This window comes from Alligator mississippiensis, chromosome 13, assembly GCF_030867095.1.
Source record: "Alligator mississippiensis isolate rAllMis1 chromosome 13, rAllMis1, whole genome shotgun sequence".
Lineage (NCBI taxonomy): Eukaryota > Metazoa > Chordata > Crocodylia > Alligatoridae > Alligator > Alligator mississippiensis.
In genome coordinates this window covers 46,586,709-46,610,615 of record NC_081836.1, presented here as the reverse complement: position 1 = coordinate 46,610,615, position 23,907 = coordinate 46,586,709, and the positions used below count along the sequence as shown (strand labels likewise).

At 42.8% G+C, this 23,907-nt stretch overlaps 1 protein-coding gene across 3 annotated transcripts in view; it reads right to left on the bottom strand.

The window, feature by feature from the left end:
- Positions 1-23,907, bottom strand: part of EEF2K (eukaryotic elongation factor 2 kinase) — a 42,662-nt gene that overhangs the window by 5,446 nt on the left and 13,309 nt on the right. For 2 of the 3 annotated variants that reach the window (XM_014610756.3, XM_006273679.4), the window contains 14 exons: positions 22,659-22,759; positions 21,104-21,164; positions 20,148-20,185; positions 17,142-17,313; positions 15,574-15,723; positions 12,649-12,781; positions 11,650-11,777; positions 9,883-10,084; positions 9,477-9,544; positions 8,780-8,857; positions 7,930-7,992; positions 6,324-6,458; positions 3,352-3,540; positions 2,757-2,881 (listed from right to left, as the gene is read on the bottom strand). In XM_014610756.3, the coding sequence (XP_014466242.1) occupies positions 2,757-2,881; positions 3,352-3,540; positions 6,324-6,458; positions 7,930-7,992; positions 8,780-8,857; positions 9,477-9,544; positions 9,883-10,084; positions 11,650-11,777; positions 12,649-12,781; positions 15,574-15,723; positions 17,142-17,313; positions 20,148-20,185; positions 21,104-21,164; positions 22,659-22,759 (1,643 nt within the window). The remainder of the gene's footprint in view (positions 1-2,756; positions 2,882-3,351; positions 3,541-6,323; positions 6,459-7,929; positions 7,993-8,779; positions 8,858-9,476; positions 9,545-9,882; positions 10,085-11,649; positions 11,778-12,648; positions 12,782-15,573; positions 15,724-17,141; positions 17,314-20,147; positions 20,186-21,103; positions 21,165-22,658; positions 22,760-23,907) is intronic. The other variant, XM_014610758.3, reaches the window with a different exon arrangement.

Genomic DNA, 23,907 nt, shown 5'->3' with positions numbered 1-23,907 from the left:
CACGAGGGGACCCCTGTGGTTCTGGCCTTAGCGGAGCAGTCTGGCTCCTCCACAGTGTCAGCAGTTCAGCCTACCGCTTTCCTCTGGCTCTCAACTGTTCCCACACAGTATGCTAACCTGCTGCTCTTCTCTTTAAGGTTTTTAAGTTCCCAGTGGGCCATTACCTTATCAGTAGCCTCTGCACAACAGCAACTAGTCAACAGGGCTAGCTGCAACCTCTTAAAAGGACAGGCAACCCTGTTATATACGGAAAATGGAGGTACTTTACTCTGGAGTTACAGGGCTCAGTTTGGCATGGTGCTGAATGACCTGATACTATCTACAAAGGGCTTAACCACGAGCTTGCACAGAAATGTGTAGGTAGTTCCACGGAATCTGCATCACAGCTCTTATAATGAAAGAGGCTGAAGTCACTTTGCATGGGATTCACAGGGATGAACTACCAGGCTGTTCTCGTTCAGCAAGTTAATTCTGGCTTTGGAGGCTGCCTTCCTGTGCACTAGAACTTGGGATGTTATTAAAAGGTAAGAGTTACACCTCTGGTCTTTATACATTTGAAAAAAACATTAAAGGTGGGAATAGATTTCAAATCACTGGGGTGAGGTCTGCCTAAGTCTTCAGACAGCTTTATCAAAAACAGCTGGGAAGGGTGTGAGTGCTTCATTTATTTCCATGAGATATTAGTTATAAAGCCTTAGTAATAATTTAAAGACCAGCTTTGCTAAGTGATCATTGCTGATCAAAACCTATGAAATAAAAAAAAAGAAACAAAAAAGGAAAATCCTACCATGAAGATTTTTTTCATTAATTCACTTTTGCTACTGCGCATTAAGTTTAGTACCTCTTATGTGAGGTACTAACTAAAAGTGCGTTAGGCTACCCTAATGTGCAGTAGCAAAAGTGTACACTTTTTAGTGATGCTTAAGGCACAGTAGCCTAATTTTACTGTGCATTAGCATATTAGCATGTTTTTTGCCATGACACTCCAGTGCACAGTAAACTAGGCTACCGCACGTTAAAGCACGTGTAGACGTGCCCACTGAATGGCACCTCATTTTGTCATCAAAAGTGTGCAGAATTTGGCTCGTTACTAGATTATGGGAGAGTATAATAATTGCCCCTCATATCCAGGCAATCTGATCCCCTGGGATTCTGAGATGAATAGATATAACATTTTGTCCTATTCTAAGATTGATATTACTAATAAAGCAACAGAAAGAGGAACAAAGTCCCTAATCCATCATCTTCTGTGTTCAGAAAACTGGTCTAATATTATAAATAAAAAAAAAGTTCTTACAAAAATACACAAAAATCAGTAAGCAGAAGCTGGTTAGCATTTTGAAAATCACATGTCTTCAGGTCATGGCTACCTTGCTAAAACCAATTCTGTGTCACTTTTTCAATTCTAAACTCTGAATTTCATGGGCTTTACTTCATTCTGTCCATAAAAATATATTGTTACTGAAGTGGTCCAAAATGGGATTAGTCATTTTAAATTTAGAATGACAGTGTTTGCCACGTGGAAAAAAAAAGATTTGCCAATTTAAGATGTTTTTCTCCCTTAAAATTTCAACTCATCTTGGATTTAAAAGGCCTTAAAAACTGCACTCTAACATGAATTCTTTTTGCTACTATTGTTATAGGTGACAATGAGAAAGATTATGATGACTGACATTCATTAAAAATGGATATTCTTTATATATATATATATATATATATATATTTACTTGTACATTCAATAGCACTTTTTTCATGACTGTTTCATTATTTCCCCTGTATGAATCCATCTGTTTCCCTTCTGCTGGATGTTTCTTACAGTAACGGGAGGGAAAAAACATTGCTTTTTAAAATAGAAAAATGTGAGCATAAAATAATTTAGGAGTAGGTACAGCACCCAACATTATTTTAATTCATTGTTAAACGACTGCAGGTCATGCTGACAATGTCTCTTGTACTAATTTTCTCCAGCGATCCTTCCTTTTAAAAACACAAATGTATTTCCACTGGGGTCCAAGGTAGTTTTACCACCAATTTCACAGGAGAAAGGCATCACCATCAGTAAGCCTTAACATAAACAAAAGTGAAGTTCACCACAAGGCCTTGGCTTGCAAAAGTACCATTTAAGCTCTTAAAGTCACAGGCCATGACTTCCCCTGCTTCCTACTGCATTAGCCAAGAGATCCTTATTTCAGAGGAATGGGCAGGGAATACAGAAATTTGAACCTAAGTTGTATACCTGTGTAAAACTCCCACACATAGAGGCAGAAGTGTAGGAGTCTGGAACTTACCTCAAACCCTGAGACCTCACCACCTGGGAGTACGTTTGTGCATTCTCTGCTGTATGTAGCTGCTCTTGTTAATCCTGCCTCATTGATAACATCCCAATAAACCAGTGTATAGTTTGGCTTCTCTTGTACTTCTCCAGATAAAATAAAAGCCTACAGAGACATCCTGAATGTAACAGAAACTCAAAAATGCACATCCAGCCTCCATTCACATTGATGGGACGTGCACATAGGAAGACTATGGCTCTCAGTTTGTAAACATTCCTCTTTGTGTTGACAAAACGTTGCAGTCCCAAATCACTTATACCAGTGAAATACCTCTATTAACTTCAGTAAACAATAATGAAGGTAATACTAATATAAATGAAAGCTCCAAAATAAAAACATCTTCTATATGTGAGGTCAAGCATTCCACATGCAGTTCACTGTTCAATTGTGTGTATTGCACACATCGATACTGCTACACCATACCTGTCTGCACCAAGATTTATACCCGTGTCATATGCTCTTGCTACCAGAATCATGGAAGGCCGGTCTCCAGCTTCTGCAGCCCTTAGTAAATAATCAAATCCTTTTGTTCTGTTTTCCTTTGTGTCCTATTAAGGTAAAAGCAGAAAAAACCCCACTAAAATGGATAACGCTAACATTCCACTATGCATTTCTTCATCCAGCTGCTGATGGAGCCCCCATCACATCAGTTCCACAGGAATTACAAGCCTTCAGGACTTTCTGAAATTCATATCCAGTCTGTCTCAAGCTGGACACCAAAAATGGAAGCACCCAAAATCAGAGACCACTTTTGAAAATGTGTACCTTGATGACTTCAAAGTAGGTCAAACAACTAATCTGTGGCAAAGCCAGGAACTGAACCAGGCTTTCTGGTTTCTAGTCTTAGAGCTTAGCCACAAGGGATCACCCTTCTTTTCAGGTGAAGGTCTGGGATTTCTAAATGTGTAAAACATATAATATTATTATAGTCTCTGGGCATGATTCTCCTATCTTTTTGTCAACGCAGAACACAAAAGATGCCATATGATTGGTCTCCATTTTGGGAGTTTTTGTTTACCTCTAAAGTGACTTCTGAAAGAATGTGATGTGGCAGCTGGGAATACATGAGTCCTAACCCAACGATGGCTTCCAGCTCCCCACAATCTGCAGCATGCTCCAGGTGAAAGAGAGCAGTTTCCTGATCCCAGTCCTTATCCTTCTCACAGAATCGTCCAGCTTCATGGTAGCGGACCATGGCCAAGTGAACCTGCAACCCAGCATGTAGGATGCCACTTAGAGAAGTTGAGCACACATAAAAAGTGCTGACCTAATTCAGCAAAACACGTATGCACATGCTTATCTTTCAGCCTGGCACCTGTCTCCTTCACTTCAATAGGTCTACTCGTATGCTTAAAATTAGCCAGGGACTTAACTGCTTAGCAAATGTGTATGCAAGAGCAAAGTAAGTTCATATGATGTGGGCTATTTGATAATCCAGGGTACAAACAGACAGAACATACACAAGTGGTAAACAGTAGTATAAACCACTTACACAGTGTGATTTTCTGTTCACTGCTAGTGGAAGGGTAACAAAGCAGTCTATGAGCCTCAACTGCCTGGGCTAAAAGATACAGCTGGCAGCTGTTACATCAATTTTCCCCTCATTAACCTACCTCGAACTGTAATTTAGTGGAACTCTGTCAGCCCACTAGGATTCGGAGGACAGTTGTATGTCTCAGTGGATCTGTTAGGTACCTTAGGGCCTTTAAAACTGCTGTAATGGTAGGACCCAAGTCTAGGAGCAAATGTGATCTACAGGAAGCCAGGTTTAGAACTTCCTGCTTCTAAGGCTCTGTTAGCAAACAGGAGAGGATCTGGTTCATAGAAGCTCTAGCTTACATCTCTTTACAAATGCTGCTGGGGGTAGAGCAGGGGTGTCCAATTCACCTAGGGCCCTGGGCCAGATCCAGATTATGGGATAGTTTCCTTGTGGGCACCAGATCGAGCCAGAGGCATGAGGTGCCACTGGCAGCTGTGGCAGCAGCAGCAAGTGGTCCAGAGATAGTTTCATAGTTTGTAGGGTTGGAAGGGACCTGAGTAGATCATCAAGTCCGACCCCCTGCCATGGCAGGAAAGAGTACTGGGGTCAAATGACCCCGGCAAGGTGTTCGTCTAGCCTCCTCTTAAAGACCCCCCAGGGTAGGAGCCAGCACCACCTCTCTTGGAAGTTGGTTCCAGATCCTAGCTGCCCTGACAGTGAAGTACCGCCTTCTGATGTCTAGTCTGAATCTACCCTCTGCCAGCTTGTGACCATTATTTCTAGTCACTCCTGGTAGTGCTCGGGGGAACAGGGACTCCCCCAGTGCCTGCTGGTCCCCTCTTACTAGTTTGTAAATGGCCACTAGATCCCCCCTCAGCCTTCTCTTGTGGAGGCTGAACAGGTTCAGGTCCCTTAGCCTCTCCTCGTAGAGCCTGTCCTAGTGCCCCTTGATCATGAGAGTGGCCCTCCTCTGGACCCTCTTGATGCTGTCCACATCCCTCTTGAAGTGCAGCGCCCAGAACTTGACAAGGTGCAGTTGGCCTTCCTGACCACGTCCCCACACTGTTGGCCCACGTTCATTTTGGCATCAATAATGACCCCAAGATCCTTTTCTGCCTCTGCACTGACAAGAAGGGAGTTCCCCAGCCTGTAGGTATGCTGCTGGTTCTTCCCCCCCAGGTGTAGTACCTTGCACTTGTCAGTGTTGAAACCCATCCTGTTCTCATCTGCCCACCCCTGTAACCTGTCTAGGTCTGATTGTAGCCTATTCCTCCCTTCTAGCATGCCCACTTCCCCCTACATCTTAGTGTCATCTGCGAATTTGAACACGGTGCTTTTCACCCCCTCATCCAAGTCACTGATGAAGATGTTGAACAGCGCAGGCACAAGGACCGAGCCCTGCGGAACCCCACTGCCCACATCCCTCCAGGTCGAATAAGACCCATCCACCACCACTCTCTGGGTGCGGCCCTCCAGCCAGTTAGCGACCCAATTGACTGTGTGGATGTCAACGCCACAGTCCCCTAGTTTTTTTTAATGAGAATTGGGTGAGAGATAATGTCGAAGACCTTCCTAAAGTCCAGAAAGACTATATCCACTACTACACCTGCATCTAAGGATTTTGTGACCTGGTCATAGAAGGCCACCAGGTTGGTCTGACAGGACCTGCCTCTAATGAACTCGTGTTGGTTGCCCCTAAGCATAATCTCCCCTGCTGGCCCCTTGCAGACACATGCCAGGATAATTCTCTCAAAAAGCTTACCCAGGATCGAGGTAAGACTAACTAGCCAATAGTTTCCTGGGTCCTCCTTCCTCCCTTTTTTGAAAATGGGAACCACATTGGCCCTTTTCCAGTCCCCTGGCACCACACCAGAGCACCATGAGTGCTCGTAAAGCTGTGCCAGGGGTGTGTCCAGATGCGAGTCCAGAGGTGGCCAAGCTTGCTGCTGATGGGCATGCCCAGATGAGGCCAAAGGCTTAGGATTCTGTGGCAGGCCACACCTAGCTTTCAGTGTCCACCAGTAGCCTGGTGGGCCAGATTAAAAGGCTCTGTGGACCAGATCAGACCAACAGAGAACATGTTTGACACCTCAGGGTAGAGGAAAAGATGCATCATTCCTTTTCCTATCTGCCAAAAGTGCTAAGGTTTCTTAGCACAACTAAAATATTGGTTCCACTGAAGTCAAGGGCAAATTTCTATTCATCTCAGTAAGGCCAGGATTTCACTACACACAATTTGAGGTATTTTAAACCCTTTGGTCAACCTCTAATTTATTAACTAACTTGCCTTGAGTATCAGGATATGGATCTTATGTTTGGGGTTCATGTAGACTGCCCCAGAGGACAGGTGGCCCAAGGGCTAACAGACCCTCCCCCAGCATATCAGTATTTTGCTTCTCTGTCTGAACACTTCCTAGCTTGATAAGAGGAGGGGGTTGCTATACAAATAATAATTCACAAAATATATTTTTCAAGTGGAAAGAAAAAGCAATCAATAGAACCATTGGTACCTTCCCCAGGATGGATTTCCCAATTTTCTTTTCAAGTTGAAGTGCATTGAGTCGTTGAATTTCCTCAGCAACACAGGATGGTCTATGGATGTGGACTCTGGAAGAGTTGTAGAGATTCCATTTCTCTACACTAACCTAAAAAAAGTGGGGGAGGAAGGAGTGTATTATACCTTGTATTTGAAAATAAAAGGGCACCACGCTACTTCCATACATTACCAAGCAGAAATCAGAGTCCATTAAATCTATTGTTTTATTAGCAAGTGTTTTTAATTTAGGATGCTGTTTTAAAAAGGCACAGGCAATCACTTTTTTTAAACAAAAGCTCAGAGCAGCTCCTTTTCTATCATCCTAATTCAATTAGCAAGAAGCCCTCCATAAATAACAGTACCTAAAACAAAGCACACATGTAGGCCAAGATTAAGCAAAACACATGCTTAACTTCAGTATGTGAATAGTGCCAGGGATACTCACATGCTGAAAGCAAAGCCTGGTCTTAAGTGTTTTGCAGGACTGAAGCTTTAAATAACAACATTTGAAATACTGCTTATGCTCAGGGACAAATGAAAAATATCCAATTAAAGTCTTCTCTCATTTCTTGGAGTCTCAGTAGAGCAGAGACTCCCTATGCCTGAAGAAGGATGACTGCACCAGAGAGCTTGCTAAGAACTTTTTTCCAACTACTCAGTTGGTTTAATAAAAAATATCACATCTACTCAAAGAACCTTGTCTGCCTATGTCCTTAGCCCAACACACCTACAACTAAAAACCCGATTAAAAACACTACATTTGCTAGGCAAATGTGTGTGTTGGTGTTTACTGGGTTTATCCAACCCAAACTAGAATTTTCTCTAAAATTTCTTAAGGAAAGTATATTTTTCAGATCCATGGGTGCATGGGTACCATTAGCACAAAATAAAATTAAATCTATTGAAGAGAACCCTCTAATATATGTTGCTGATGTAGAATTTCAATCCATAAATGTTGTTTTTATTTTCTGCATCAACAACAAAGATTGCATAAATTTTGCAATGAGTTTGGAAATCCTAAATACAATTAAAAATAATTATGGAATGCTATGAAAAACCTCTCTTTTAATTTACAACCATAGGAAAAAAAATGATAAATAATCATAAAAAGAGTTGCGTTTTTCAGAAATATCAAAAAAAATATTTTCACCAGAAAAAATATATAGCAGTAACAACTATTTTGACACACAAAAACTGGAAGCTTTAAAAAAAGGAATCACCGAACAATGTACAGGACATAATACAATAAATATAGCATGGTAAGCAAATAAAATCTAGTTATGCAAGAGAAAGTGAAAATTATGTCAGTGGGAAATTCATGCAGAATCACTGGTTTACTCCAGGGACTGTTTTCAGAGGTCATGGGAGCTTTATTTACAACAGCACTTCTCTAATTGAAAAATTAAAAAAAAAAAAAGAGAAAGAACATGGGTGTCAATAGTAATGTAAAATATTAATCAGTAATTAAAAGGAATGAAAATTAAGGTCCGATGTAGCAATGTGAAATTAGATGACAAGGGGGAACATAAAGAAGAGACCAGAATGGTTAACTACCGTCTGCAAAGATTTGTTTTATTTACCCTTGCAGAACTTCCCAAACTGTCTTCATCAGATTCCTGTCTTCGGTGGTAGTTTGAATGGCCCTATGTTAATGTAAAGATTTACATAATTTAATTTGCATCTGATGTGTACCATCTACGACTACAAACAATTTCTTCCCAATTATATTAATGATGAAAACAGCTTAGGCTGTTTTTTTTTTCAGTGACTTGCTTTATAGAAAAGAAACTGGGTTGAGCTAGTAAAACTTACAGTGCCGAAACATCATTCATACAAACTGGATTTATTCTATTAAACTAACAAAAACATCACTTCTTCCTGCCTCCTCAAAGATAAACTTCTCTTTTTGCAAATGGTTTGACCACACATGGAAGCAGAGCTGCATTTACTTACTAGGCACCAACCAAAAAGCTATTTACAAGTTTAAAGTCTAGAAATAAGAATTCTGTACCAGTGTATTAATGGCCAACTGCAGTCTTAACCTTTAAAATACCTCAGGCCACATAATATGCAGTACATCAGGAGCTGAAAGTCACACTCAGAGAGTCCCATTATAATTGGAAACCCTTTACAGGACATGCTTCCAGACCTCTAAAAGCACTGTATGAACCAATTGCAATCACATTTATTATTTTGTAGGAGATTCCACGTTGCAAATTCTCTTTTCCCTGAAAGCAAATTGTAAACAATATGCAAGTTGAACCATCTATTTTAGAATATACAGGAACATCTTTCCTATATTTTTTCATTAACTCATTGCAAAAGTCAGAGGACAGAATGTAATCACATACATACGTTCTTTGACTGAATCACCTTAAAATGGGGGAGAGAGCCTCAGACCACTGTGAAATTCAAAATAAAGCTTTTTACCTTTTCTCGATGATCCATTTCTTCTAGCTCACTTCTCTTTTCACTGGGATAGCCACTGTCCCCACCATTTTCAAAGTCCTGCAACAACATAAAGTTTCATAACATTAGTGCATTTTCTTGCAAGAACCTCATACGACAGGCACCAATTTCCATGAAGCTTGTCTGCTTTTAAGATAAGGATTACTTAATGTAATAGCAAGGGACTGTACTGGATAAACCTGCTGGTCCCTTCCAGTCCCATGTCCTTATATCTCTTCATGAACGTTTTGTAGCCAGTGAAGAAGCAGCTGCAATGTCTGTTGCTATGGCTTTGGGTAGGCTAGGTAAATAACCTGCAGAAGCCTGTAGTTGTTCTTTCAGGTGAGGTTTTCTACCCAGCCTACACATATAAAATCAATAGGGATTTTGTCAGACTTTCATACCACAGTAGCCTGCAAAAGCCCTAGAAGGTGACATTCGGGCAAGAAAACACAAACACCTTTGCTGCTATTAAAATTCACTGGACGTAAGTGAACTTTGGGAAGAACAGTAAGAAAAAATTATATTCTTTTTGCTTAAAACTGAAAATATAATATGCACAATGGGACCAGCAGCACCGAACACAGAGGACTTTGCTCTCTTTTTCCTGAATAAAGTCCAGAGGCAGTGCATTTACTAAAGCAACAGCGAACTCATCCTCTCTCAGCAGCACACATACCCTTTGGTTATCAAGGTGATCATGGTCTTTGTGAACCAAATTATCCACGTCATTGAACACAGGCCAATCTAGGAAGAATAACATTTTGTTCATTATTCTGGGAATAGATGATCATGTATCAGGCAGAAGTGCTACATAATGGAATCTGACTTTCATTAAAGTGTTTTCAAGAAGGCACCTCAAAGAAGTGAGCACATCGTTAATTATAAACAGACATAGCTGGGGTTTTATTATTACTTAGCAGAAATATTTAGACATAGAAAGGGGCACATGGAACTTCTGCATTAAATCAGACTCTGTAAGTAAGTAATCAAACACTTGAAAAAATAAGAAGTGTTTTTGTTAAAATGTCCAGGAGCTGCAAACTTGGTTTTACAATGTTATATGCAAAGACTGTTGGACTTACGGAGCATGTCCATTTTTTGGCTGTGAGGTGTTGCTGAGGAAGGAGAACAGGGTAAGGAGTCAAATGCCATGTCGCTCATGCTCTCATCTCCAGAGTTTTCAGACAAACGGAAAAGCAAAGGAGGCCGACTACCAGAGATCGTCCTCACCCGGTTGCTGCCACATTTTTCCTCTGTGCCACGTACAACTGTCTGAGCAGATTCCTTAGGAGAAGCAATATGGAAGTCCTATGATTCTCACTTTTCTTCACTGAATAAGGAGTGCACACTAAACCATGTATTTAACAATGGCTTCATGCACGTGGACAGATGATTACATGTGCATCCATACATTTATAGGCTTGCATGTATGCATGGGCAGATGTAGAATTTCCTAAGGAGGGCACAGCACACTGTCCCTCGAACCACATAGGGGTGGGGATCAGGAGTAGCTGGAGCTCCCAGGCTGAGAAGGGCTCCACAGAAGCTGGGCTGGGATCAGGTGCTTGAGGAGGGAGACAACCCACTACCACTATCTCCAGCTGACCCAGACATGGGTTGAACACAAGAGCTACTCTTGCTGGGGGCTGCAGGGAGCAGCTATGCAGCATGCAACAGTGCATAGGTTCCTCCTTCCAGCCTGCTTTGTGCCCGGTCACCCCTTCCCAGCATGTCCCCCACTGGCTGGAAGCAGGTGCTGGAAGAAGGAACCTGCATGCTGAAACTGTTCCCAGCTGAGCCTGGAACCCTGCAGAGCTGCTTCCCGGGGCCTACAGATGGAGTAGGTCAGGGGTGGCTCTGTGCTTCCTTCGCTCCCCATGCTTGTGTCAACTGGGAACCGCAGTGGGGGTTGGCTTCCTCCTTTCAGCACTTTCTCCCTACTAGCAGGAATCACAGTGGGGGTGCACCAGGTGTAAACAGAGAAAACCCATTCACTGCTGCTTCTCCCTGCTGTACCTGGCACCCTGAGCAGCCACAGCCCAGAGCTGATGCAGGACAGAAACAACACTAGGGCTCCCCTTGCATCCAAGTCAGTTGAGGACAGCAGCAGAAGGGGAGAGTACATCTATACCACTGCACCCTCCCCTGCCCCAGATATCCACCCCTCCATATATATGCTTGCTTTAAAACCTCCAAAAGATGAACTACATGAAGTCAGAAGGAATTTTACAATTGACTGGGCTGAATTTCACTCCAAAGTTTTAGACCAGATTCTGCATCCTTCAATCAAACAGAACACACCTAGCTAACAACTGGACTTGTGTCTAATTAGATGCACCCAAATAATCCAACTGTTCGCTTTTTAACACAGCACACTGAAGTACCATGCAGAGATACCCGAGATAGCATCAAGTGAAGCAGCTCGCATAACAGAAGCAACAGAGCCACTCAGCATGGTGCCCTGCCCAAACCAATTAGCTCTGTTAAGGAACTGCTTCCTTGGCCAAGACAGCTCAGGTGTCTCTGCACAGCACCACACTGTATTCTGCACATATAACCTTTGTTCCATAATTACCTTTTATCCACAGGATCTACAGAACCTCCTAAGGGCTGAATGCTTAAACATGTATCTGATAAATATGCTATGGGTTTTCATGCTGATTAAGTTTACAGCATCAGTTCAGGGGCCAAGTGTAAAGTAACTCAGCTACATTTTACATCACAACACAAAGTAAACCATTGTAATTATGGTCTCTTTTCTGGGGATTTCTGTTGCTCTACAAGGGTTTTTTCAAGTAACTATAGATTTCTCATACTCTTTTATTAAGCTTTTTGCAGCAAGCACTTACAAGCAGCTTGTTACTGTGATCCAAGGCATCTTTCTCTTTGGATGAAAGATCAAAAGGTGCAAGTCCCATACTTTTGCAAATCTTGTTGCAGGAGTGAGAATGAAAGAATAAGGCCATACCCCGTACACCTGAGGATATAGAAAGAAGTTGGTGAAGAAAGGTTTTACCTAAGTTGTACATGATCGATGGGACATTAGGAACCAGAACCCTAAAACCCTGTCCTTGAAATTATCCATGTAGCCATGATGCTTTGATAACTGCATTCTGGAAAGTTTTTAGATTTTAGAAAAAAATACAAGAACTTATAAGGTTGTCAGTTAAAAGAAGAGAGATGAATTTAAAAAGGAAATTTTCACTGTGAAAAGTTGCAAGCTTAAAAAGGTGGTTCTTCACACACATGCATGCTCTTAAAATTTCTTTTTTAAAATCTGTGAGCTTTTCACTATAAACAGTCTTGACATCTGTAACAATGTTAAATCCTCAAAAGCTCTAGCTGTGACATAAGTGGTATCAAATCAATAAAAATACATGAATGTACTGAGAAACAGGGCTAAATTTACAGCCCTACAGGAGACTCTTACAACACCTTCTCTTCTTGAATCCATTCTTGTGATTCAGCAAGGAATTTAAACAGCCAGAATTATTCCTCTCAAACTGCAGGAAACTTGTTAATTTTATTACTTTCCTGGTTTCCCAATTTAGCTGGCAGGAAGCAGAAAACACTTCTCTTTTTAAATCAGGTACTCTGAATCAAGGCAAGAAATCCCATTGTTGATCCCTTGTTCCGCCAGCACATCACAGACAAAGGGGGTGTCGTCCCACTCCAAGGACACAATATATCAAGAGCTGGGAGTGTGGAAATGTCCTAGTTGTTTGCATTCTATCCAGCAGGAATCTGCCTCCTCTGGCAGCCTTGCGAGTGCTCAGCAGACTGCTAAAACAAGAACAGCAGAAAAAAAAGCAACTAATAAAAATATTAAGGAGCACAAATGACTTTACCAAGGTTGCCATCGCCAAAGTCTGCACCACTCTCTGTGTGGATCTGAGGGTCTGTGTACAGGTCTCCAACTCCTTGGATATCAACAACAATAAGCTGGTGTCCTGAACGCTCAAATGTGAAGTGGCTAAAGGCCTGTAGGGAAATGAAAAAAAACATCAATGGGCAGGCAGCAGGGGAGCGAAAACCACAACATATGCGACTGTTTGCATTTTAATTGTGTTTAGGATCTCACACACTAAAAGTAATTAATTCATCTTGGGCCTGGCCCATTGCTTACAGACCAGTTTAAAGACAGAGGAACACACAAGAGAATCAGACCAGGTGTTAAGTATAAGGATTCTAGCAACTAGTGACTGAAAAGACATGTGTGATCACAAACTTCTCCTTTTTGTAAGTGCAAGGTACAACTCCCCAGGATAGGATGTGTCTAGGGTCAGGCTAAGAGAGCACAAATCCTGTTTTGGTTATTTGTGTGAAGTTGATGAGATGGCTCATGTGACTAAGGCTAAAAAGATGTGGCCCTTAATTTGAATTAAGGGCAAACTGTTTGACTGAACACAGCCCTGCGTGTTGCACCCGAGCTGCCTTATCCTCAGTAACAACATTACTTAAAGGCAGTACTGTAAACTTACATGTAAATACTTGTTGGGGGGACTGCTCTCAAAGCCTTCCATGGGGAGGGACCCACAGACAGATCACCTACATGGAAAGGGTGGGGGTCATCTGTCTCTATGCCATGGCTTCCCCAGCCTACAAACCAGGCAGGGGATGAACCAGGAGGTGGGTATAAAGAGGCCAAAGGAGAGAGCCAAGAGAGAAATGCATCATCACATCCTTCTTTATTATGACCTCCATTATCTCTCCTTCTTAAACATGGGATGCAGGAACAGCTCTCATGAAGGACAAGGCTAAAAAGAGCAGCAGTGTGGTCTAAGCCACTGCAGTTACAGAGCCTCCTCACATATAGACCTATACCTCTAGTCTCACAGCTATGCAGTCAGAGTGCCACCTACTGCTTCTTTTGTGGCTGGGAAAACCTAGTCCACCTCTCCCAAGGGGAAATACAAGCATCTTCACAGAGGTTTTCTATCTCTGGGTTTGCCTTTGTGAGCTGTCCCACTGGATGTGGAATCTGGCCCTCAGGATACTAAAATGCAGCTCTGTGCTCTGGAAATACTGCATTTAAAGTGTGCCAAGCATAAAACTCTTTTTCTTTAACAGAACAGTGCTGTTTGGAACCTTGTGGGAAGGCCCCCAGAAGGGCACTGCAAGGCTTGGGTGGGGGAAAGTTAGATAAACACTGTTATTGCAGCTAATATTATGAAACATTTTGTTCCCAACCTCTAAAAAGGATAGTGCTGATTTACTGTGCAAAAGATCAATCAGAAACTAAACCCCCTTCCACATTAAGCAACACAGCAAACACCAAAAAGTTTTAAAATGCTGATCACTTTGTGCATTCTACCATTATTTTTAAATTCTTTCATTAGACCCAGAAGTGTTAAGTCATTTAGTTGACGGGTTTTATCTGTTGTGTTTCGTTTTGTTTGGGTTCTTTAATTTGTAGCTTTATTTATATATATATAAAAAGAAATATAACCAGAAAAGACTCAAGTCAATTATTCAGGGGATTATCTTCAGGTGCTGTAAGCTGCCTGAAGTCAATGGAGAAAGGCTGATCTATACCATTTGTAAGGGTCTGGCCCCCTGGTTAGCAGAACTCTTTTCAGTATCTAAGGCCTGATACCACTTTTGGTAGCAAAATCTCTCCCTGAAATGGATGCTATGACAGGCTCCCTAGGAAAGTCCATAAACAGACAAGGTTCTTTGGGTAAACATGATATCTTTTATAAATTTAAATAAATTTAGTTGGTCTAATAAAAGATATCACATTTACCCACAGAACCTTGTCTGCCTATGTCCTTAGACCAACCTGGCTATAACCAGCTACCAGGAAAGCCCAGGAAGACCCATCCACCGATGGGGCACTGGGGACCTGACCATGTGCAAACTCAATTGAAGCAGCTGGTGGGCCGCACAGCCCAAACCCAACACTGCTCTCCAGCACTCATGGGGACCCACACTGGAAAACATAGGTCAGGTGGGGCTGAAATAGGGTGACTCAGTGGACAAAGAGGGCACCTGATGAGAAAAAAAACCTGGCATGGAGACCCCATGGCACCACACATCCTGAAACAGCATCCATGGACCCAGAGTGCGCCAGGGTGAATTGGTGGTACCACAACCTTCAGGTAGGCATAGCAGGGCATACTTCACAGCATTACCATACCTGGCTGGGTGGCAGGATGGGTAGAACCTGGACAAGAAAGCCAGCCCACCAAGAGGTATCGCAAGCCTAATAGGTGGGTGAATGGAAGTTGCACTGAGCACCGAGGCACCCACATGTATGAGGAAAGTGCTTGGCATGGGGGCATCGCTGCCTTGCTCACTGTATCATCCAAGCTATTTAAGAGTCACCTTGGGACATACGGAGACCACTGATCACCACCTCCAGAGGAAAACCGAGTAAAAACAGCAAGTTGGGTGGGCAAATAGACCCAGGTATGATGTGGCTCAAGAGGCAGTGCATGCCGTTTGGCTGGTACAGAAGTTGTAAGCCTGTCAGAGTTGTACACTGCAACTAAAATATGGCTCAGTTCTTTAAGGTGCTGAAAGCCTCCAGAGAAGTACTGAACACCTTCAACATCTAGGGAAATCAAACAGAGCCAGGAGGCAACCCTCTAGCATCTTGCAGGATCAGGTCTTGCATAGAGAGAGCCTGTGCTGTGACTGAATAAATTAATTCTGAATCACCCTGGAAAATCTGCAGCGTCTTTTCTTGGCAATAACAAGTGTTGTTTAAGTGAAGCCAAGAAAATCCTTGCCATAGGCAGGAAGTACTCAGAAAAGGGTTGAAGCCTCACTTGTGGGGTAAGACGAATGTTGTCGTCCCGTACAAAACCAGAGTTGGAGTTGTATTTGATATATTTGCCCTCTATGTAGTGTTCCAGATGAAAGAGGGGCTTTCCAGGCCTGTTCTTCATTTCAATAATGCAGGTCTGTACAATATCCACCTGGGAAGGGAAAGGAAAGAAGCGCTGATTAAAAGAGCACGTTGCTCAGACCAAGAATAAAGCATGTGAATGGTGCAACTGGGCAAACTTTGCCAATAAAAAGATGCAAGATATTGCCAAGGCCTGTTTATTTAACAAGAGGAGTGGGGAGTCATGTGCTTCTTAAGTTGCTGGCAGAATTACATACAGTAGCAGTCACCAAAAAATTACCCACTGAAATGGTCTATTAAAACAACAGTAGACAAGCCCTTCTGAAAAATTCTGAGTGCACATCAGTTTCCTATTTGATTTCACTAACTATTTTTACCTGTGTATACAAACATACAAGATGGAACCTGAGTATCTACTGTCCAAGCTATAGGAATGGATTCTCTGTGAAGGACTGATATATCACCTTTGCCTTTTACATTCAGGTGTTTTGGGCCCTTAGAGAAATTGCTTTTGGGCCTGGGAAAAATCGACTTGAACTTGGTCTTGCTTGGTTAGCTTCTAGTCTTTTCCATTGACATTTCTCTTCAGCCTCTGAGCATTTGACATGTAAAACATCACCCTCACAACACTGCTCTCTCCTCACAGAAGCAGAATTTAGAAAAACTAAAACCCAGGATTTTCATATTAGGAAACACTTTTGACCTAGCCTAGAGCGAAACTCTAAGCCCTGTCTGGAGGGACAGGGAGAAGGGGCAAGGCCTGAGAATCTTGAGACCAGCCAAGGCTGGCTCAGACTCACTTTGCCCCCTGCACCTTTTTGAAGTAAGTAGGGTCTGGAGGGCTGGGGCCTGGAGGTCAGGAATGAGGGGACCAGCAATTTCCTAGTCCCTGTATGGTCCGAGCCTGATTTTGTGGGTTTTGGGGCCTGCTGATTGGCCCTGCAGGGAAGAGAAGCCTGGTGACAGACAGGGCAAGCAGGATAGAGGATGGGAGGGAAAGGAAGAGGAAGAGGAGAAGTAGGAGAGGGATGCAGCAAGGGCCACTAACGGGGCAAGGCAGGGTTTGTCCCAGCTGCCTTTTAGCACCTGCCAAGCAGGGACCACTGCTGTCTGCCCACTACCTCCATGTGAGACCCTGGCCTGCCACAGTCCCCACCCTGCTACGCCTGCCCCACTGGTCCTAGGCACTCACCACCCAGATGGTTCCAGCAGGTGTCTAGAAGACCCATCCAAACTCATTTGACTTGATTTTGTCTGCTCTCTGGGAGTGCATTTGTACAGTCACACACTCAACCTATATTACTGAACACAAAACTACTTTATTTCACCCCCCCCAAACACAATTAATAAAAGTTCACAGTGGAAGGTACAGCTTTTTCTGATCAATTAACTGAACAGCTAAACCCTCTCTGAACTGCTTTGAAAGCCTACCCTCTGAATACAGAAAGGTTGTGTTTGCTTATTGATTCTGTGTGTGCTTTAACATACCTGTTTCGGTGGTTTGTGCCGGTTATACTCCTCTCCCCAGAGTTTTGCTTCCATTTGAAGTCGGACATCCTCAAAGTATACGTCCCTGTCAACGGTCTCTATGTATCGCTTGGCAACATAGTTGAAGGCACCTTTCCAGTTCTGAGTGTGCAAAAAATTGGACAGCTTTTTCCTGCAAGACAAACCATATGTGGGCAAAAGGGAAACTCAGATCTTCAATTCAATATTCCCCATTCCTTGCCTCCAAACACACCAAAAGCTGAAGGCTCCACAAATGAACAGCAGCGTAGATCTGCATCTGAACCTGTGAGAGTTCCCAAATACTCCAGCTCAAGGAATACAGAACTGCCCAGCTTTTAGCCCATATAAAGAGTTTGGAGAAAGCGGAATTTTGCCTGAATCTCTGTGACAGGCTGAAAGACATTTCCCACCCACAAGATGCCAAAGCAGCCTTGTGGCTTGGCTACCATAGCATGTTATTGCTTTGTACTCTTCCATTTCCTTTTTTATCTCAAACAGAGAGCATGAGATCATAGTGTTTGCCTTAAGCAAACCAATCAAAAGTCAAAGTCAATCATCTTGGCTTGCAGAAAATTAAAGGGCATGGCAGGTAATTTTAAAACTATGAGAGGAAACAGCCTTCTCCTCTGATAAGGGCAGCCTGCTGCTTTTATAACACAAGAGCTACTACTCTCAAACCCTAACTTCCCAGGAACCAGTATTGCAGACAAGAGTTCTTTCTTTTCTGATGGAGAAGTCCCTAAGCCACAAATGCCTCAAAAGTGAAGACACAGTCTGAGTATAGGACTGCTAGATGCTAACAGATGGATTAATACATGTGCATAGGAAACTATAGAGGATGCCTGAATTCAAGTCAGATAGAGAAAATAAATGGCTTTTAAGAGCTTCTAAGCAGTCATGGCCAGCTTTCAACTTGGACCTTGCTCCCTTCCTAATGCATGCTGTGCCTATTTATGTGGGACAACAGGGAAAGAAAAAGGCCTGCAGGGTCTTTCTGTCTGCATTTAACAAAGGCAGTTACAGAAACTACAGACAGGCTAGCTTGGAAGCAATGATCTGGCAAGCAAGTCTAGCCAGGCTGGGAGTGCATCAGTGGCTATCTGGAGGAAATGGTAAGCAAGGGAAAGGCATGTCTGGAGTCACATGGAGCTTGTTACCATCATTTCTCAAACTATGCTAAATGACAAACCACGGTACCCAAGGCCTTTCCTGGTGATCCACAGAACTAAACGCACTGAGAAGCAGGAAGTGCCAGTTAAGCTCCACTCCCTGGTTTGGAGAAAAGCACCAGACAGCTACTGATGCTGCTAAAGGAGAAATGCTGGCAGGCTCTAAATGCAGTTCAGCATACTCCTGCTATGACAGACAGATACAGACAACTATGCATGAAGAGGTAAGTAGGCAAAAACAAGAATGCTAAGGAAGTTTCAAAGATTTCAGAGCTCCTGAGAAATAAACCCATCCTCAGAAGAAAAGTCAGCTCTTGTGCCCTCCAGCTCTCATCTCTGCTGTTTGTAAAGCACCAGGCAGCTAGTGAAGTCATTGGACTTGGAAAAGAGTTATGTGGAGAACAGATGCATGTACAAGCACAGGGCCTTCAGGAGAGGGTCCCTTGACTTGCAAGGACACAGGAGAAGATGTTCCTGTGTGAGAAATATCTTTGCATTGCTGCCAGTGACCTTTGTCACATCCAGGGGAAGGAACACTGAACAAACACAAATTAAACTTCTTCAAGAACAGAAGCCAAAGGAAATGACGGGCTACTGTGATGCCATTTGCATTTACAGAGCCTGGAGTCACTAACTCAAAAGAGCAATTTGGTCATTTAGGAACCAGAGCTGAAAGCAAGATTTTGACAAACTGAAATCTGTTGCTTCCTATTTGTAACTGCATCTAATTTTGCAAGAATGAAAACCATTTGGTCCGTTTCCAATCCATGTTGTGAGGCAAAAAGCTATTTTGTCCCTTTGTCCTGAATAGCCAAAACACTGAACTTCTAGCTACAGCAGCTGCTCTCCCTCCCACAAGTGAAACCAAACGTTAAATCCAAATTATTTGTATTCCAATGTTGGAAAAGCAGAGGAGCTTGTCTAAAACTTGCATATGTTCATCCTCCAGGAGACATTCATATGTGGAGGCTTGAAAGAAAAGTGATTCTTCTGGTTCACCAAAGGTGCGGGTGTCCACAGCAGTATTCTCAAGCTTTCCTGAGCAAAGGAAAATCCTCTTCATTCACCAGTTTACCCTGCTGGAAAGAACCTTCCCACTCCACCCAGAATCACAATGATTAATCTAAAATCTATCTGATCCAAATTTCACTTTCTGGTTGGAATAAGGCATTTCTGTGACTGTACTGAATCCAGCTATTCCTTTCCCTCAAGTCAGTATAACCCTGAGCCTGTGTTTGGACTTAAAGACACTGCCTACATCAAATGTTCCAGTCAACTGGGAATCCGCTGAGAATGAGACATGATGAACCTGCTTCTGCATCTGAGAGAGTAGCTGGGCTACAGCAGATTGTGGACGTGGTATATTCCAGTCCTCATTTTTACATATCTAACTGCTGATTATGTTTGCACTAGAGCTGATGCAAAGGTACCTGTCCCATGGAAGCACCAAGGAATATTGTACTTCAACCTCCCAATGCATTTCCATGCTTTCCTGGAGCACAGTCACTGAATTATCCCCAGTAAATGCAGCAGGCAGCTCCTTCAGTGGTCTGTTCCCTACTCTGGATCTCAAAAGATATAGGGAGAAGAAAGAACAGCTACAACTGTGCCTGGTACTTGCAAGACATCATAGCTGAAAAGCCTTCTGCTGATCCTAGAGCTGGGATGTAGTTCTCCATCCAGCTATAGTAGCCATGCTCTCACCTAGTAGGGAATTTTACTCTCTCTGCAAGCTCCCTGACCATGTCAAAGCGATGCTCACAATGGCAAGAAATACTCCCAGGAATCCCAAAGGAAAAAGCCAGCAGGCACTTACGTTCTGAAACACTCTCGCATTGCTCCACGACCAAAGGGCTAAGGGGAAAAAAAACCAGAGTCACTTGCATGAAGTTAATCTCTAACAATAATTAAAATTTCCACATTGCCCCTTTACATTGTGAGAGATGCCTAAGCACTTCCCAGACAACCTGAAGAAAACGCCACTGGAGAGGAAGGTCTAGGGATCAGGACCAAAAGCAGGGAAGCGGAATTTGGATAAAGGCATCTAGAGTAAACCTCCTTCTAAAGCAGAACCAGCTGGCTGTTGCTTTAAGGCATCAATCAAATACCTGTCCAGCTTAAAGTGAGCTCACAAGCCACTGCCCCAAACAGGTGACTTCACAATCCCCAAGCCCTAACTGAGCCCTACATGTCAGATGTGACATTAAGACTTGCATCTTGCCAAAGTCCAGGTACTTCTGCAGAAGCACAGAGCAAAAAACATCCAAAGCTTCTCAACTCACACCATGATTTAAGTGGGTGGTGGGGGCCCCAAACTTATTCTGCAAAAAATCCAAGCAGTATTTTATCCTAAGAGCAGAAAATACTTGGAAGCATAACGGAGATAAAAGCAGACTGGCTGCCAGGTGGGAGCTGTAATTAAAGTCCTGGCTCCATCCACATTTCCCTGGCCAACAGGAACTAGGAATGTTGCTGAGGCAGCAGACCCAGCTCCTAGAAGGGAGCGAAAGCTTCAGAGTCTCCGTCTCTGGCTGACCCATGCATAGTTATTACTGGGCTGGGGAAGGACTGCCCTGCCTTCTTCTCTATCCCAGTGGAATGAAGGCTGCTGTGAACTGAACATAACAGGAAAGCAAAGGGATAAAATAAAAAATGAGAAGTTTGGAAATTCCTGTGTGAAACAGAGTCAGCTTTCCTTCTTCTACATTAGGGAGGAAGTAAAATATGGTTGCTTATAACAACAACAGAAGAAAGAGATGGGCGCATTCTTACTTGTGCAGCCATTTTGATTAGAACTTCATCTTTGACCCAGTCTCCGGTAACTGCATTGTATCTGCAAAGATCAGAATTAGGGCTTCTGATTAAAATGCACAAAGAACCAAAGAAGGCTTGTGCACTCATCACGCCTAACCCTGACTGGGGAAGTGCTGTTTATCCTCAAGAACTTTCAACCCCACATATTCACCCTGGGCTTGTCTGTCAATCAGGGAGCAGTCTCTTCAGACGACCATGTGGCTTAGCTCACTTGAAGCCTTTGAGCTAGTTCTAGTATCCTAGACCTCAGGGTCGACATCTCAGCACAAACTAAAGCCCCGTCTACACTATTGGTTGGTTCTGATTTGCTCTGGCATTAGAACTCCTTCATGCTGCTCTGGCAGTTGTAAGAGGGGGTGGAAATGGCTCATGGAGCTTGTCTGCTACACAGGGGCTCTTTCTTGCTGGCACTAGGTTAGAATAAGGACTCTAAGCTGCTCCCAGGTCTTGGTATGGGGGATGTTTGCAGGCACATCAGGGACAAGAACAGAAATGGACCGTGGGAAGCATATCATAAATCAGACACCCCAAAGCTGCTCAGAATTGCACCAGGATATAAGCAAGTCTCAGCACATCCAGAGAATACAAAAAACACAGGTAGCCTTGCCCCACCCTGCATCCTCCAATTTCCAAGTGCCTGAACAAGATAACTGAGAACTATTGTGTCAGCAGTGCACCACTGCCTAAAGCGTGGCTTGCCTGACCAGCGTGGACTCAGACACTGTTTTATGAAAACCATGCTAGCCATTCGCTGGTAGAAATGTCTCCTTTCAATGGTCTGCACTGTACAGTCTTACAGCACTGTTTGCAAATGTCAGGGGGATATTTCTTTCTTTTCTTATCTGATTATCCCGATAACCTGGAAGCTGCACTTCCATAATTAAAAATATACAAGTAGTCAGTGTAAGTCAGTTCCTCATATCTGAAGGCACACAAACATGTCACAGCTGTGAGGTATATACCCCTTGCAAACCATGTGCCTGAAAGGCTGTCTGGAGGTCAGAGGTCAGGCTGGTTTCGGCACATAGGCTACTCTGTGGTGTTCTGGTCCTTTTAAGGGTTTACATTCCAGCCTCATGCAGCAGAGCTGCATGTACATGCAAGAAAGAAACTACTATTTTAGGAAAGGAACAGAGTGTTATGAGCAGGCAGATCTGTTTACAGCTTTCAAAAAAAAAAAAAATCAATTGTATCACTTTCCGTATTGAAATCATTCCGCAGACTTACAAAGAAAATCATCCAAAACCCCTTCACATTTATTTCCTATCCATTTCTCATGAAGCCTTAACAAGAAGCTAATGTGGGGGAGATTAGAATGTGAAACAATTTTTTGACTGAGCTCAGCCTTCATAAAATCCTGGGTAGTTTCAGTTTAGACATGCTCTTCTTGCCTTGGATACTGTAGATACTTCTCTATCTATCCAGAGTTTGGAGGAAAAATTAATGCAACCGTCTGAAAAATAGCCATGTAAGATACTTCAATCTAATGCAAGTATTAGAAGCAGAAACAGACCTGTAACGCGTGGCATATTCTGTTTCAATGTCCTCAAGATGAAATTCTGCCCAGGGATCAGGCATGTGCTTAGCTTTCTCAATGGCATGTTTCCAGGTTTCCTATAGAAGTTGAAAACTAGCAGGTTATTTATATCAAACAACAACCCACAGTCAAATTTTCTAGCACATATATTCCCCCAGTGCTGAAAAGGAATCTGCACAGGCCCTGCTGCCCACAAGGAATCAGTAAGGTACAGTGCTGGGACCAGGCAGTACAGATTTCTCTGCAGAATGAGGCCACATTAGAGACCATCCCCCTCTTCTACCGCTCTTTGGTTGTGGTCAGGCACAAACCACCACGTCACATGTTACAGTTTCAAATCCAATCATACTAAGGTTAGAAACTTAAAACATCAGATTCTTATTTCATTTGCACCATTCTGAAGTTCCTGTTCTGAGATCAGAATGGTACAAGGTGAGTGTAACACACACAACGTGACATAACTTTATCATTGCAGCGTCTATTACAGTGCTCTGCAATCACAGCTAGTTGCCATTGTTAAGATCAGCAGAGAAGTTTACTAAAGCGAATTATAAGTTAACTAAGCTAGCATGTGCTGGCAGCGCAAGTAAAGAACAATCATGCTTTATACCATAAAAATCCAGAATCAGAAAGTCTTCTGATAACCAAGGCCCCAAACCACAAGATGAAAAAGCAGAATAAATTAGTATGTAATGAAAATGGATGATTATTACAGTTCCAGACAAGTAGCTATTTCAGTCTCCATCAAGCCACAGTAACTCTACAAATCCTTATGTTGAAAATTTGAGAGTTTTCTCCACAGATCACTCTAGATGCTTTTCTCTTGACACTTTTCCTGTCTCCCTCTTTCATACTGGCCCTGAGATGCAGTCTTGCAAAACGCCAAACTCTTTCTGCAAGGCAGCATGTGAATGAGAGGAAAGAACGCAGCAGTTCCCAGACTCCACATCAGGCTCCTCTCTGAATGGGAGGCAGGAAATAATGATTTCTGGGACACTAGTTATTATTTCTGTAACTAAATTTGAACCATTAAGAAATACTTTTAATTTCCAAATAAACTTGAGAAGTAATCTCAAGTAAAGCTAAAGCCCAGTAAAAATCTGTATCAGTGTTGAAATGCGTTACAGATAATCCCTGCTTTATAGCATGCAACAGAAGGAACTTCTTTATGAAAGAATGTAAGTTTTTAAACAGGCAACAAGTTTGTTCTATTCCAATCTAAAAA